The sequence below is a fragment of the Cricetulus griseus genome, unplaced genomic scaffold (genome assembly GCF_003668045.3).
Source record: "Cricetulus griseus strain 17A/GY unplaced genomic scaffold, alternate assembly CriGri-PICRH-1.0 unplaced_scaffold_1, whole genome shotgun sequence".
Classification (NCBI taxonomy): Eukaryota; Metazoa; Chordata; class Mammalia; order Rodentia; family Cricetidae; genus Cricetulus; species Cricetulus griseus.
The window spans coordinates 5,200,877-5,216,642 of NW_023276808.1; the positions used below are offsets into that span (position 1 = coordinate 5,200,877).

At 37.2% G+C, this 15,766-nt stretch overlaps 1 protein-coding gene across 1 annotated transcript in view; it reads right to left on the minus strand.

Annotated features, from left to right (window-relative positions):
• Positions 1-14,508, minus strand: part of LOC113837877 (zinc finger protein 239-like) — a 19,451-nt gene extending 4,943 nt beyond the window's left edge. The window contains 3 exon segments of the mRNA XM_035453547.1: positions 12,001-12,615; positions 12,618-12,827; positions 14,388-14,508. Coding sequence (XP_035309438.1) covers positions 12,001-12,615; positions 12,618-12,827; positions 14,388-14,508 — 946 coding nt within the window.
• Between the last annotated feature and the right edge of the window lie 1,258 nt (positions 14,509-15,766).

The following is a 15,766-nucleotide window of genomic DNA, read 5'->3' on the forward strand; positions in this document are numbered from 1 at the left end:
ATGGTAAAAGACTTTATCTACAGTTTCCCTGCTGGCATTAATTGTTTCCATGTGAATGAAAAAATACAAAATTGATGGGTGTAAATTTTATGGCGGATGCTAAAACTACTAAGTATTCAATTTCCAATTAGAAATCTCTCCAAAGGCAGATGTATGAAATCCTGTTTTACACAGTTAAGTCAGCTCAGTAGTTTGGCAAACCAGTGAATGAGTGCAACTCCATGTGTTTGCTTAAAGTACTCAGAGGCTAAAAGTTTTTGGGTTTTTTTGGTGTTTTTACTTTTTTTTTGTTGTTGAGACAGGTTCCTCAGGGTCTAATAATATATGTAGGTTAAAGTCATACAGTGTCTTATTACTGGCATTCTCTCTAATAACGTGGTGTCTACTCCATTTTAATTCATTATAGCTAAGTGTTCTTCTACATATTTTCATCAGTCTAAGCTATCAATTATTGGTATCACTGGACTTTAAGTCCATTATCATTAAATGATTTCCTGCTTTTTCTTTCTTTTTATCAATTTTCATGAGCTTAAAAATTCCAATCAAATTTTTTCCAGTGCTATTTATTTTTATCAGTTTATGAAAGACCCTGATGGCTCAGGCCCCCAGGATCACTGCCCAGGACCACAGTGACCCCAATCACCAGGCAGAGGTGAAAACTTGATACAAACAGCACGGGGCTTTATTGCAGTTGTTTAATGAGCTAACGCCATGTTAGTTACGGCCTTTCATCCACCCACTATGGCGGATGGATGGAGAAAGGTGCAGAGAAGCCATGGGACCAGAGATCTTATAGGGCAGCATAAGGGGAGTGTCTATGGGTATGTACAGGCTCAGGATTATTGTGCCTCCAGGCTTGGAGAACTTGTCCCCTGTTGATTGGTCAACTGGTTGTTATGGCCCATAGGCCCTCCCAGGTCGGTTGCTATGCTCTGCAAGTCATTTCTGTGCACTTGTCTGTAAAGCACACCCAGAGCTGCAAACATAGCACTACCAGCTATCTTCGGATTGGTTCCTTGTCACAAGGCAGTCATCTGACCTCCTAGTGACCAAAGCAAGGTCAGGCAAGCACATGTTAGGCTGTTACGGCTGCTGAAATTATGGATCTGGTCCCTTCATGTAGAGGAGTGATACTCAACTTTGAGTGTCTGGGTTTCCTTTTGGGGAATCAAATGAATGAAACTACCACATGACTGGACTCAGACCATGAGAGAACAAAGATATTTTATTATAATTCATAACAGTATCAAAACTATAGTTATGATATTTGCCATTGCCATGCTTGTATCAGTCCCATGCTACTGAAGCTATCTCTTCTGGACTGATGTCCTTAGTGACGTGATTGGAGCCAACTGGGAATAGCCACAGGTCCATCCCTTAGTAGAGGAGCATGGACTTGGTAACTCCTAGATATTCCATGGCAATAAAGACCAGGCACACAAGCATCTTCTTGTATATGGAGGGCCTCTCAGTTCATCTGACAATTGGAGTCTCTGGTTTATTCCTTCATCCTCCTAAGCCACTTTCCAACACTCAAAATGACTGCCCAAGTCCCTTTCCTATCTCCTCTCTAGTAACACTTCAATCACATCTGTAGGTCTACATACTGTCTCTAGGCACATAGACAGACTTCTCAGCCAGGTGTAGGCCTATTGCAGGCTTAGGACTGTTGTGATATAAACTAGGACACATTCTCCACTGAGGCTAAGACATTCAGCAGTAATTCAGCTGGCATCTGCAAGACAATGGAGCCGGAGGTTTGGACCCAAGAAACTTTCTAATAGAATAATTTTTGGCCCTCAACAGACATTGCAATGAAAATGATTTTAGAGTTTGGAGTCATCACATCATGAGGAACCGTATTAAAAGGTCACAGCATTGGAAAAGTTGAGAACCACTGGGATAGGCCAATGTCTCCTATTGGTCAGGCTTGGTTCATATTACATACTTTGGAATTTCTTTAAACACCTAATCCTGTATCTGCTACTCATTGCAGGAAAAACAGTTCAGCCAGTCCTTTCTTGGCTGAGCCTTGACTGGTCTGAAGGAAGGAAAAATGGTCAGTGAATGAGTATCCTCCAACTTCTCCAGGTTTTATGATTCATTTACAAATGAAGAGGCACCTGTGTAAGAGTTGAGTTCACTCACCAAGTTTAAAGCAGGTGTAGTCACCACAGATAAAGACATGAGCAAGAAAGGGGGCAAATAATTTTCTGGTGTGACAGTAGTTGTTTTAAAATGTGAGTAGTGAGGTAATTAATTTAGATAATCAATAAAAGTTCTGACTGGACATTTCTTGTGTCCACAGACCAGGCAATCAAGAAGTTGTGTTGTTAGACCTCCCCAGAAAACTCAGGTATCCAGGGTCCCAGGCCACGTTCTCGGTCACCCCAATCACCAGGCAGATTCGAGAGCTTGATGCAAACTTCAGGAGGCTTTATTGTAATTTAACGAGCTAACCCCATGTTAGCTCGGGTCTTTCACCCATCTGCATTGGTGGATGGCTAGAAAAGACAGCTCCTAGGGCCTCCCAAGAGTTCTTATAGGGCAGCATAAGGGGAGTGTCTAGGGGTATACACAGGCTCACCATTGGTGTGCCTCCAGCCTTGGAGGGCTTGCCCTCAGTTGATTGGCCAACTGGTTGTTGTAGCCCATAGGCCCTCCCAGGGTTGATATGCATTGCTGTGTGCTTGTCGGTAAAGCACACCCAGGGTCATAACACAAGCACCACCAGCTAACTTCTTATTGGTTCCTTGTCACGAGGCAGGCATCTGACTTTCTAGTGAATAAGACAAGGTCATAGAGCACGTGTTCAGCCCTTATGACTGCCAAAATGGAAGCTGGTCCCTTCATTTTAAGGAACTGAACTTATGGGTTTGTGAAATGTCTCAGAGTTTAAAAGCTCTGATTGCTCTTCCAGAGACCCTGAGTTTAATTCCCAACAACCACATGTTGTCTCACAATCATCCATAGTGAGATCCAGTGCCCCCTTCAAGCCTGTAGGCATAAGTTCAGGCAGAACAGTGTATGCATAAAAAATAAACCTTAAAAAAGTAAGATAGAGGCAGGAGGATATCTGTGAGTTCGAAAGCAGCCTGGTCTACAAGATATAGTTTCAGGACAACTTGCAAAGCCACAGAGAAACCCTTTTCTTGAAACACACACAGACACACAGTTGTTTTTTTTTTAATGTTTAAGGTTTTCCTAATCAACTGCCTACACTAATGAGTGGTACTATAAGTTGTATGCATCTTAAGTTGAAAACTTCATGCTCTGGGAAATGCTTTTCTGTAATATTTAGCAGTAGAGACATTTCAAACTGATGTAAGTAAATATTTATACCAGTGGATATTGTGAATTTTGGTAATTGTAGCAACCGTTGCCTTTGATAAAATTACTTTCAAAACTAAAATGCCCCCATCATTGAAGTTGACCTAAGCAGGTTCAATATTAAACCCAACTTGCTTCTTGTATGTTTAAAAAGCCACCAAACAGGACAATACAATTGCATTGACTTTAGGTGTCTGCCATTATTATATGAAGTTCATTTACATATATTTGTAACTCATCAGGTCAAAGACAGTTGCTGTAAAAGTACAATAAGCTTGTTCCTGTGAATGAATGGTAGAGAGAACCAAGGCCTGAAAGTGGCCCATTGGCCACTACATATGGATTACACAATGTACTTACACTCACAAATTACATAACACCTCTCTTTCATACATGGACACAAATACACACACACAACATACACATAAACATGAATCCCCCTCGCACATATACATACACAGTTAAAGACTTTATAAAATTCAATGAAAATGGTTCACGGCATACACAAAATTATGGGACACAATGAAAACTTTGCTAAGAGGAAAGTTTACAGCACTAAGGGCCTCCATGAAAAACTTGGAGGGATCCCATTCTTATGACTTAACAGAACACTTGAAAAGTCTATAATGAAAAGAAACAGATACACATAAGAGGAGTAATAATATATCACTATGTCATTTTGAGTTCCCAAACTTTTCCTCAACAAGTAAACACATAGTTTATTTTCATACTTAAGTCCCTATGAGCATAATTGCCATGAGCATGAGAATTCTGATATTTCTTAATACTAAGTTTAAATGTACAAGAAATATATTGAGAATATTTCTGGGATCCATTGAAATTCTGTCAATTTATGAAAACTTGGTATACTTTAGACACACATGAACATATGGGTAGAAAGGGACTGTCAGGAGAACATAGGTTAATCTTGTTCGTAGTAATGGGATTGATTGGATGCCAGTAATATGTCCAAGTAAATCAGAATTTATACATTAAATATGTGCAAGTTTATATCAACTATTACAATGCAACAAGGCTTTAACGAAATAGAGTTGATATATGCTGGAAAATCCCAAACTAGAGCTATCAGAGATTATTTTGCATGCCACTCCAAAATCCCATGTCACATTCATATTCATTGTTATCTTCTGGAGGAAGTTTTACTCTCACTCTGATTCTTTCTCAATCAAATTATACTTTTAGTAGGATATCTTTTACGAGAACTTAACAATGTATTCCATGTCTATATATAATACTGTTGTTCTCTTTCTATTTCTTTCTACGTTATCTCAAATCAGTTTCAGTTACACATACTTACTGTAGTTTGCTAAACAATAATTACATATACTGTAGTTTGCTAAACAATAATTACATAGAATAGTTTCTTTTGCCCTTTAGTACTTTTAAAAACAACAGAATTAAATGATCTGATTTCAACAACAAAAACAAAATGGTGTTGGGCACATTTACAAAATAAATTCCAACTCTGGAAATTCCAGATATAAAATTCCCAAGAAATTATAATAGGAAAGCTGATTTCAAACATATGTGCCCTGTTGAAAAACTTAGAATTATCAATAGGATTAAAAAATAGGGTACACATAATATAACTTTTGTACTTAACAAAAATATACAATAAAGAATGTATACAGTATTTGTGAAAGAATGGGGGGAAAAGATTATTGTTTTTGTTGCTATTATTATTATTATTATTATTATTATTATTATTATTATTACTGGATTATAGCACAAGATGTGGAATCTGCCAATGCAGCTGCCCAATACCATGAACAGCCAAAGAATCTCTGCAACTCATAAATGCCTTTAGTTCACCAAAAATTAATTCTCTTAATGAAGACATTGTGCCTGGTGGTAGAGGGAAGTTAAAAGTCTTCTAATTAAGTATTTCTGGAGGATGGCCTTCATTTCCTTATTTCTACCATCTTTTAATCTATCTGTAGAACTGACCACACAAAACTCAATGTGGAATGAATCTTTGAGAATTTCTACAAACCAGGCCTTCTGTTTTCTAATCTGACTTCGCAGTACACAACAAAAGCAATGCCTGTGTTTACATACAACACAGTGATATTATAAATACCACATCTCCCATAGCCAGACCTACAAAACATCCCTGACCCTAGTGAATGCACACTCAAGAGAGGATTACAGGAGAAGGGTCACTGCCCAGGTGAACATATGGACACACAGAACCAGGCTGTCTCATGATCCATTCAATTCCCAGAAGATCTGACAGTTCAGCAATCTCACTCACCACAGCATAGCTTACAGTAACCCACATGGCTCATTATAGATGCATTAGAGGAGAATACTACCCTACTACACGAGGAGAGATCAGATGACTGAGGCAACACAGGTCATCACAGCTCTGTCCTTCAAACCTAGGGGTTGACAGGGCTCTAGTGTGGGAAATATGTATATTAGTAAAATCTCTTCCATTCCTGGTCATAAGAAAATATATTCCTAATGACCTGGAAGCAATAGGAAATAATTCTTTTTAAAAAGATAAATATAATTTAAAACCACAATTCTATGCATATTCTTTAAGAAGGAGAAAACAGACAGGCGCTCCTGGTGCACAACTTTAATCTTAGCATTGAGGAGTGTGAGATAGATGGATGTCTGTGAGTTTGAGGCCAACCTGGCCCATAGGGTGAGTTCCAGGACAGTCTGCAAAGCTACAGAGAAACCCTGTCTCAAATGCCCCCACCCCAAAAAAGGAGAAAACAATACCCTGGTAGAGGAAATGGCATGAATAATATATTATTTTACCATGCCACTATGTGCAATGCTATCTGCTAAGATCTGTGACACAACACACACAGCTAAGGCTGATGGATATAACCATGAAAAGCAATACTGAATATATTTACATAGGAGAGCTTCCTTGTTGGAAATTCAATTTTCACTGGCTGAATCTAACGTTCCAAAATTATATACCAAAATCTGGCCCACATTCACTCACATTATGTATATCAATACCTTCTGGGAAATTACAAAATCAGTTATTCTGTCACAATCAATTTCTACTTCATAATGGTCACCCAAGCAGTTGTTTGTCTGCCCTGTTTCACAATACAACATATATAATAAATTATTTCCCTTACTCTGGTCTGAAGGTAGAAGCTATGCTCCACACCTAAATCTTTTTCCTGATATTGAAATGCAGAGTTGACTACATGACTCAAATTTGTAATTTGAAAACTCAATGGTGGTTGAATTTTTAATCACAGATGTTTTTGGCTTAATCATAAGGATAAGGCCATTGTCCTGGGAGAGGGGAAATGAAGTGGGATGAAGGCTACCTGATCCAACACAAGAAAGTTTGTTTGAGAAACATTTTCTACAAGGCTGCAGGTACTACTCATCTATAATTAATATGGCTTTTAATATGTGCTTAATAAGCACAAATCTTTTCATTAACAGCATGTATCCACTGATGATTAAAGTTAAAAGAAGAGCCAGCTTGGCAAACATTTTGCATTCCACATAAGCTATTGTAATTTAAGGAAAGCAGTGTTCAAATAAAGATGCCATGTGACAGGTTTCAAAGAGAGGATTTTTTTAATTAGGAAAAGGGATCATAAAAGGGGGAAAGGGAGGGGAGAGACCAGTCTCCATGTACAGGAGCAGTCGGAGAGAGGAAATAGGGGCAGAAAGAGACAGATAGAGAGAGAGAGAGAGAGAGAGAGAGAGAGAGAGAGAGAGAGGAACAGACACAAGGAGGGAGAGAAACAGAGAGCAGGATGGGATTTGGGCAGGCCACTTTTAATAGAGACCATGGTGAAAATACACAGGTGGCCCTCTTAGTGGCTGCAGCTGTTCCTGTCAGAACCCTAAGGACAAGCCAGTAGAGACAGCTGAATACTAACATCTGTCATCCTTAAGTCTCCTTTAGCTTTGGCCTGAGGTCATGCATTGAAAAATTTAAATAGGGATAGAAGATTGAAAGTCTAATCATTTTGGCTTATGGAGATTTACAGAGCAAAACTATCTTTAGGATTATGCCTTATGATCTAAACATGAATATATCATAAAGTACAATGTATTATAATAGACTATGCTTTATGCTGTAAAAGATACATTTAAAAGATATGTCAGTGCCACAATCCTCACACATAAAAGCACATAGAGCTCAAATACAAAAAAACATTTATGCACACTTAAATGTATAGCTATTCTGAGGTATTATTCTCTCAGAATAAGGATTCATTTCCTCTGAGCATGATGGCTCAGAGGAAGGCCACATCTGCTTCTATGAAGGACCAGAAATAATTTCATTTTTAAAGTTTATTTCATGTATATGTGCTTTCTGACATTTGGATGTGTGCAGTACCAACAGAAGCCAGAAGAGGGAATAAGTTCTCTTGGAACTGAAGTTACAGGAGATGGAGAGGAACCATGATTTCTAGTAATATAATGTCTTTCCAATACAACAATACCAGAGTTCTTCATTGTTAAGCTCACTCTCTAACCTTATTTTTATTAAAGATTTGTTGTTATACATTTATTTAAATTACATTCTATATGTTTCCCTCTTTTATCCCACTTTTTTCCTTTCTTCTTTCTGTTAAGTATGTGTGAATTAAGTATGTACAAACATTTGAATAAGGTCTGCTGAGTCCATTTCTGCTTGTTGTGCTATGGTTTCAGAATTGAATATGCTGTTTTGGATAGAAAACTAGTGGGATGATACCAGCCTGATACTATTTGGAACAGTGATGAAGACATAAGGTAATTAATCCATCCTTGGGTCTGAACAGGTTTGGATAGGAGGCAAGAGATCTGCACAGCTAAGTAGTATAACTAAGACATATATTAAAGGTTGTCCCATTTCTAAAAGCCTCCCCAAAATGTCACTTCCCATTTCTCCATCAAGATGGTCAGTTAAGTCACGGATATTGCTTAAGTCGAGAGATTCTCATCTGCTGGTATCAGTCATTTCCCACAATGAAATTCCCAGGAAATTTAGAATTTCATGGTGCCTATGCTTTCACTAGATGTTAGTTAAACTGGGTGATATAAATGTCACTTAGAATAACCTTATTCATGTGAGTCAGGCAGGTACCAGAGATTGCTGCGGTGGAGACTGAGGAGCTTTACAGTCCCAATGTGGACTGTGGCATACTGTCACTGACAACATGTGTTGCCAAAAATTAAAGAGTGGAAGGAGTGGAGGGAGCTGACCCAACACAGCTGAGTGGAAACAGAGTACAGTTTATTCCTGCTTGTCCTCAGTTACAACTGAAGAAAGCTCTCGGACATTTGATCCTTGTGCTTTCAAACCCCAAGCTCCCTCCCTAAAATTTCTTCCAATCTCCACATCTCTTTGTAAATACCTTATATTCTAAACCTTAGACTTCAAGTGTCAGGATCTCCTCACAACTCCATGTCATCTCTAGTCACCACCATTCTGAGCTCTACAATGAATTTTTGCAGGTATCAGTGAAGCAGAATATGAGCTCATTGAAACAAGACAGACTTCATGCCTGCAAATTTCTATTCTCTCTTCAAAGGAGATATAAACTCAAACAGATGTACATCTGACATGTGATCTTATGGTAACCTATTCATGCCTATTTACCACATGGGAGACAAACTTACTCTTGTGGTTTTGGTTAGTCAATCATCTTTTATTGTCAGCTTCACTCATGGTAATTTATTTGGTACTACTTTTGCCTCAGTTTGTGGAGATGTGGGCTGGAAAAATTTCATAAGCACCAGGTCTCAGTTAGTTTCTGATGAAATCAATCATATATTTATTCTAAGGCATCAGGGTTGAGATAAAGATGATGTCATATCAGCCAATCACACTTAATGCAATGAATGATATATTCATGTGAATGAATAGAAGGCTCAGCACTTAGAACACTGAGTGCTCATCCACAAGGACAGATTTTTATTCCCAGAACCAACATCTTATCCAGATAAAAGAAAACACACTTTTGAATTCACACATGAGGTATTTAATGTTTCTTATAATATCTTCTATTGAACAGCATTAACATCCCTCAATTATGTTGAGAAAACAGCACATATTGGGAGTATATCATCTACACTTGTACTTGTACTCAAGCAGCAGATGAATGAGGATCATGAATTCAAATGTATCCCTTATCATTAGTTACACCCAAGCCAGGCTTCTTAATAAACATGAAAATCTAAAACATATTTGTGAAAATATGTAAAATGTAACCGGAAAAAACAAACCACCACACTTTCAGACAAATAGTTATTTGAAAAATAGGATCACGAACTGCTGATATTTTTTTTAAAAGGTACCACTTAGATGGTGGGGGTAACATTATATATATATATTTCAGCAGAAAAATATCTATCACTAAGCAAAAGTACAAAATGAACAAAAGCCACACAAGGAATATAAGGACAAGAAAATAAACCACACTAAATGGATTTGGTACACAAATAGCACTCTTTGGCATTCACCTCAAATATTTGAAAATAGAACCCACAATGCAGTGATTTCTAACATCAGTTCCCACTCTGAGCCTCATGCTGCATCTTAGGGATGTGAGTTTTTAGACCCCTGCTTTAGGTGCCATGCAAATATTAATGACGCTTCTGTACCTCTCTGTTAACAAGGTCCAAATTAAATTTTTATGAGGTGGTGCAGATATTATAACAAAAAGAGGAGAGAAAACAATACAAATTAATAGGTTTTATACCTGAACTAGTTAATTAATGCACTTGAAGAGAAGGATAAACCTAAAAGTGATAAACTATCATTTAAAATCACAGTGCAGGTGTTACAGCTATGGAGGAAATGTTACCCATGATGTTGTAAGTCAGTCTATAACTTCATCTGTGAAGGGAAGTTTGCCTGGATACCTACAGCTCTGAAGAGAAAGGTATGATGACTTTTGGGAAGTCAGGCTATCAATGAATCTTTGGATACCTAGGCTCTGAAGAAAAATCGACCCTGAGTGTCCAATGTCAGGCTACACATGCTGCTGTGAAGTGAGGGCATCCTGGAATCACACAGATGTGAAGAAAAAGGTATTCTGACAGTCAGCAAGTCAGGCTATACATGAAGTTGTGTTCAAGGGGGGATGGCCTCTGTGCAGGATGTAGCACTCTGTCTCCTTCTCAGAGAGAACCATTACAACTGAGCTTTGTTCCACTCTGCTATGAGACTTTACTACAAGACGTGTCCATTGCTTCTATTCTCTTCTCCACTAGGAAGTTTCTAAGCAATGATAACCATTTCTATTTGGCTCCAGCCAAAACTGTCACTTTTCTGCTTCACTCAACTGTGAGGGAAACTGATCCAGAAATGTAGCACTGTGCTACTTCACCAATGAAAAGATTTTCTCCCACTCTGCTCCCCTAAGGGAGTTTCCCAACGGAGGAGTATGTTGACTCTCTGCTTCACTCCACTAGGTAATTTCACATTCACTCTGTCAAAAGAAGGTCATCACTGAAAATAATGGCCGAGATTCATTTGAGAGGGAGGAATCCAGGAAAGTGGCTGCTACTACCATTGTGGAAAATGCTAGATTCCAACTGAAAAAGCACAGAGTTTACATATGTCTTCTTAGGGAAGTATGTTTTTCATGGAGAATATTTCTCAGCATGTTACTTGGTAAAATTTCAATTACTGACCTTTAAAATTCGTTAAAATAGGCTGGATTCCTACTTGGGGATTGTTTTTTTTGTTTGTTTGTTTCAATCTCAAGTTTTCTTTGTCTTTGATTTCAGTCTCAAAGTGTGTTTCTTTCACTGGCCCTTTTTTCCATTTGGCTTGTTTCAGATGTGTTACTTTGGCTTCAGCTTCAGGGCCAAAATGACTTTCTCTCATTGGGTCTGGTTTCTGGATGGGGGGTTGTTTCCTTGCCTCAACATTTTACACTAAAATTATGGCTTCAAAAGTTCATAAATTCACTTTTCCATGAGTGTGCTGGAGAAACAATATAAAAATGGACATCATAATGCTTGCACAGATTGTTGCACTGTCAAATTACTGCTACAAAAGAAATATTGTTGTATAACTGATTGGGAGTGTGTTGCCTAAAATCCCACCAAATACTTGATAATGAGAAGCCCTCACAATCTTTTTCAGGTACTAAAAATGGTTGAAACTTGGAAAGGCTTCATCAAGTTGATTGCCTACAAAGTTTAATATTTTGTATGAAGTGAAAAGTTAAACCAAACTGACTAAATTTATAGTCTCACTGATGAATGATTTTTTGAAATGATTTCAAAGACTCCTGGTTATATGCAAAAGCTTTTCCACACTGATTCCCTTAAAATGGTTTGTCTACAGTATGTGTCATTTTATGGTTTTGAAGAAAACATTGACACACAAAGGCTTTACCACACTGATTACATTCTTAGAGTTTCTCCTGTTATGTGTCCCTTTATGTATCTGAAGATGAATTTGCCAAGCAAAGACTTTATGGATTTGATAATGTTCATATAGTTTCTCTCAAGTATGTGCTCTTTTATGCAATTTAAAAGCACTTTGAAATGCAAAGAGTTTATCACATTTATTTCATTCATGAAGTTTTTATTCTTTATGTGTTCCTTTATGCATTTGAAGTGAAATGTGCTGAGCAAAGGCTTTACCACACTGAATACATTCATAGGGTTTCTCTCCAGTGTGCGTCCTTTTATGTCTTTGAAGATCACTGAGATCAGTAAAGGCTTTACCACAATGGTTACATTCATATGGTTTCTCTCCAGTATGTCTCCTTTTATGTGACTGAAGAGCACTGTGATGAGAAAAGGCTTTACCACACTGATTACATTCATAAGGTTTCTCTCCAGTATGTGTCCTTTTATGCGATTGAAGATTAGTGTACTGAGAAAAGGCTTTACCACATTGATTACATTCATAGGGTTTCTCTCCAGTATGTGTTCTTTTATGCATTTGAAGATGACTGCGCTGAGCAAAGGCTCTACCACACTGATTACATTCATAGGGTTTCTCCCCAGTATGTGTCCTTGTATGAATTTGAAGTTTACTGTGACTAGCAAAGGCTTTACCACATTGGTTACATTCACAGGGTTTCTGTCCAGTATGTGTCCTTTTATGCATTTGAAGAGTACTTTGATGAGAAAAGGCTTTACCACACTGATTACATTCATAGGGTTTCTCTCCAGTATGTGTTCTTTTATGCGTTTGAAGATGACTGTGCTGAGAAAAGGCTTTACCACATTGATTACAATCATAGGGTTTCTCTCCACTGTGTATTCTTTTATGCATTTGAAGAGTACTTTGCTGAGAAAAGGCTTTACCACACTGATTACATTCATAGGGTTTCTCCCCAGTATGTGTCCTTCTATGCACTTGAAGTTTACTGTGACTAGCAAAGGCTTTACCACATTGGATACATTCATAGGGTTTCTTTCCCGTATGTGTTCCTTTTTGCCTTCGAAGATGATTGTTATATGCAAAAGCTTTAACACATTGTGTATATACAGAAGGCTTCTCTCCAGTTTGGCTTCCTTTATGCCTGCAAGCAAAATGGGCACATGTGCATGCTTTACCATATTAATTTCAATTTTGAAATTGATACCTGTTTGAATTAATATTACAATTTGTTGCATTTGTGAAGAAAAATCACAGCTTACATGCCTATCACTGTTTTTACAATCATGTTTTCCCCTACATTAATAATTGTTTTCCATCACTGAAGAGGTGTTTTTGCATCTTTGAAGATACCAGCATAGGTATAATCCTCTAATATATCTTTTTAATTTTTAGAACCTTTTTCTACATATTAAAGAGAACTGGAAAGATTCAGATCTTTATCACCATTATTGATTTTAGAAATTTTCCTATACTTTGATTCATACTACATTTATTATTGAACTAAAACAAACAGAAATATGTACACAGTCTAGATTCATTGGGCTTTTCTGCAGAGTGAACTTGTTTGTGTCTTAGCAATGAAACAGGAAAATAAATTAATTCTGCATATGACTCAAATTTAACAAGTATGCTTAAATTGGGACTACTAAATTTCTTTTAAATATTCTGTGAGAGTGGTATATTATGTCTTCCACATTCATTTGTTCATATTGCTTGTATCCTAACTAAAACGATATACTTAGTAAAGAAGTTTACCAAGAAGAGGCTTCCACATTTAGTTCTGTTTGACTTTCTATTTCTTATAGAGGTGTTCTAGAGAGATTAAAGATTCTTTGCAATAAATGCCCCTTGTCTTTTGACAATAATTGCCCCTGTCAAAAAATGTACAAAAGTTACAGCAAGTACATACGCAGCATTAGACTTTCTATGGAACATTCGTTTAATGGAAAGTTTGAAGGTATGCTTATCACCTCAAACATGTGTATACATTTAGTAATATAGATAATATGAAATAATGGAATTACATTTCTATAGCATAGCTCTGATTTTGTAATGATTCAGTGTTCTATGTAGTATTTTCTTACTGGAAGGTATGGAGATATGCTTATCACATCAACCATGTGTATACCGTAGGTAATATAGGTAGTAAGGTAATATAGGTAATATAGGTAGTAAGAAATGGATGGAATTACATTTCTACAGCATAACTCTCATGGGATGATGATTCAAGTAGTAATTTCTCTTAAGGTATTGTTTGATTTTGTCTTTCTTAAAATAAACTTTTGCAAATGCAGTTCACCTATCTGAAGTTGAGTTATATGGTTTTGTGAGAATTTCTTAATCATCATGGAAATTTAAGCTGTGCTTAATTACACTGATGTTTCTGCTTCAAAATTCAGAAGACATTTCAATTTCTTCAGAGACACATTTCTATGAGCTTTTAAATGAAAATTACCTTTGATGTCTTTTAGAACTTTCACAATGTTCTTCAATACTATTGTCTTCCCAAGTGTATCCTAAAATGTAGTACCAGAAAATATACATTTATTATTGAAAAATGTGCAGAATTTAAGTTACTGTCTTAAGTGAACTTTAGAACTTCAACTAATTTTTTCCTCTCTCAATAAAATTAAAGAAAAGCATCAATAAACAATTGATGTTGTCCTCTTATTTTAAAATTTGAAAGAAAATACACACATACCTATATCATTGAGGTTCTTGTAGGTCTCCAGCATCACATCTTTGTAGAGATTCTTCTGAGAAGTATCCAGCAAAGTCCACTCTTCACAAGTGAAGTAAATATGCACATCTTTATACTTCATGGCAATCTAAAATATCACATATATGTGTGCAACTTTAAGCATGATACTGACAATATTTTAAATGTATATTTCTGTAGAACATTATTTTAAGATGTGTTGCTTTTAGGCTATAAACCATTTGCTTAAGGAAATGCTTAAGCATATTGCTTGTATCCTACGTGTAACTATATGTTGCTTTTGTTTATGATGTATTTTTTTCAATTTTATAAAGCTGTGCTTCTTTGCCTGAATACAACACCTGATATTCTGATGAAGAGGTGTTTATCCAATAGTGAGTCAGAGAAAGGATAGGCTGTCATATCAGGAACAAAGGATAAATAAAAGGAAGAATCTGGAAGCAAAGAGGAAGGCTCAAGAAAAAGAAGAAGAGGGTAGTAAGGCTCAGCTACCCAGCCACACAGCAAGTCTTGAAGTAGGAGGGAAAGCAAGATATACATAAATTCAGAAAGGTAATGTCCCGAGGCAGATGGGACCACTTAAGTTTAGAAAAATTGGCTAAAATTGAGCCAAATAAAGGCTAGGCATTATATAACATGCATCTGTGTATCAATTTGGGACCAGATAACCACATGGATCAACAAAACTACAGTCTGGATCATGGTCCATCCAAGTTCCAAAAAAATTGAAAGCTCACTGGGTGATGGTGGCACATGCCTTTAATCCCAGCACTTGGGAGGCATAGCCATTAAGCTCTCTTTGACTTCAAAAACAGATTCCTCTACAAGGTGAGTCTCAGAATAGCCATGCCTTTTGCACAGAAAACCTTGTCTTGATAACAAAAAAACAATAACTAACAAAATAAATAACTGAAATGATAGCTCAATATGCCTGCTCTGAACACCATACTCTCACCATGGTATATCTTGTGGTCTTTCTTACAATTCACTTCATCAAAGGCAGAAGAAACCTTGGCGAGAACCCACAAATTACCTCCCATTAGTACTCCTGACTACTAATGCCCCCACAAAAATACCACATTGGCTAGGGGCACTCTGGTAGGACTCATATTAGCAGCTTCCCTACTGGGTCATCAGAGATCAAATGACTCAGACAGCACAGTCCTTCCGGCTTTGCCCTTCCAGCACAGTAGACAGAGCCCTAGTATAGAATTTGTATTTCAATAGAATGTCCTCCTCTATTGTATATCACATCCTGTTCCTCACCCAAAGCACTGGTTCCTTTGTGTGCACATTCCATTACATACTCAAAGTCTTGTGCAGCAAACCCATTGCCTCAAAGCTGGGAAACCCTGCAATCA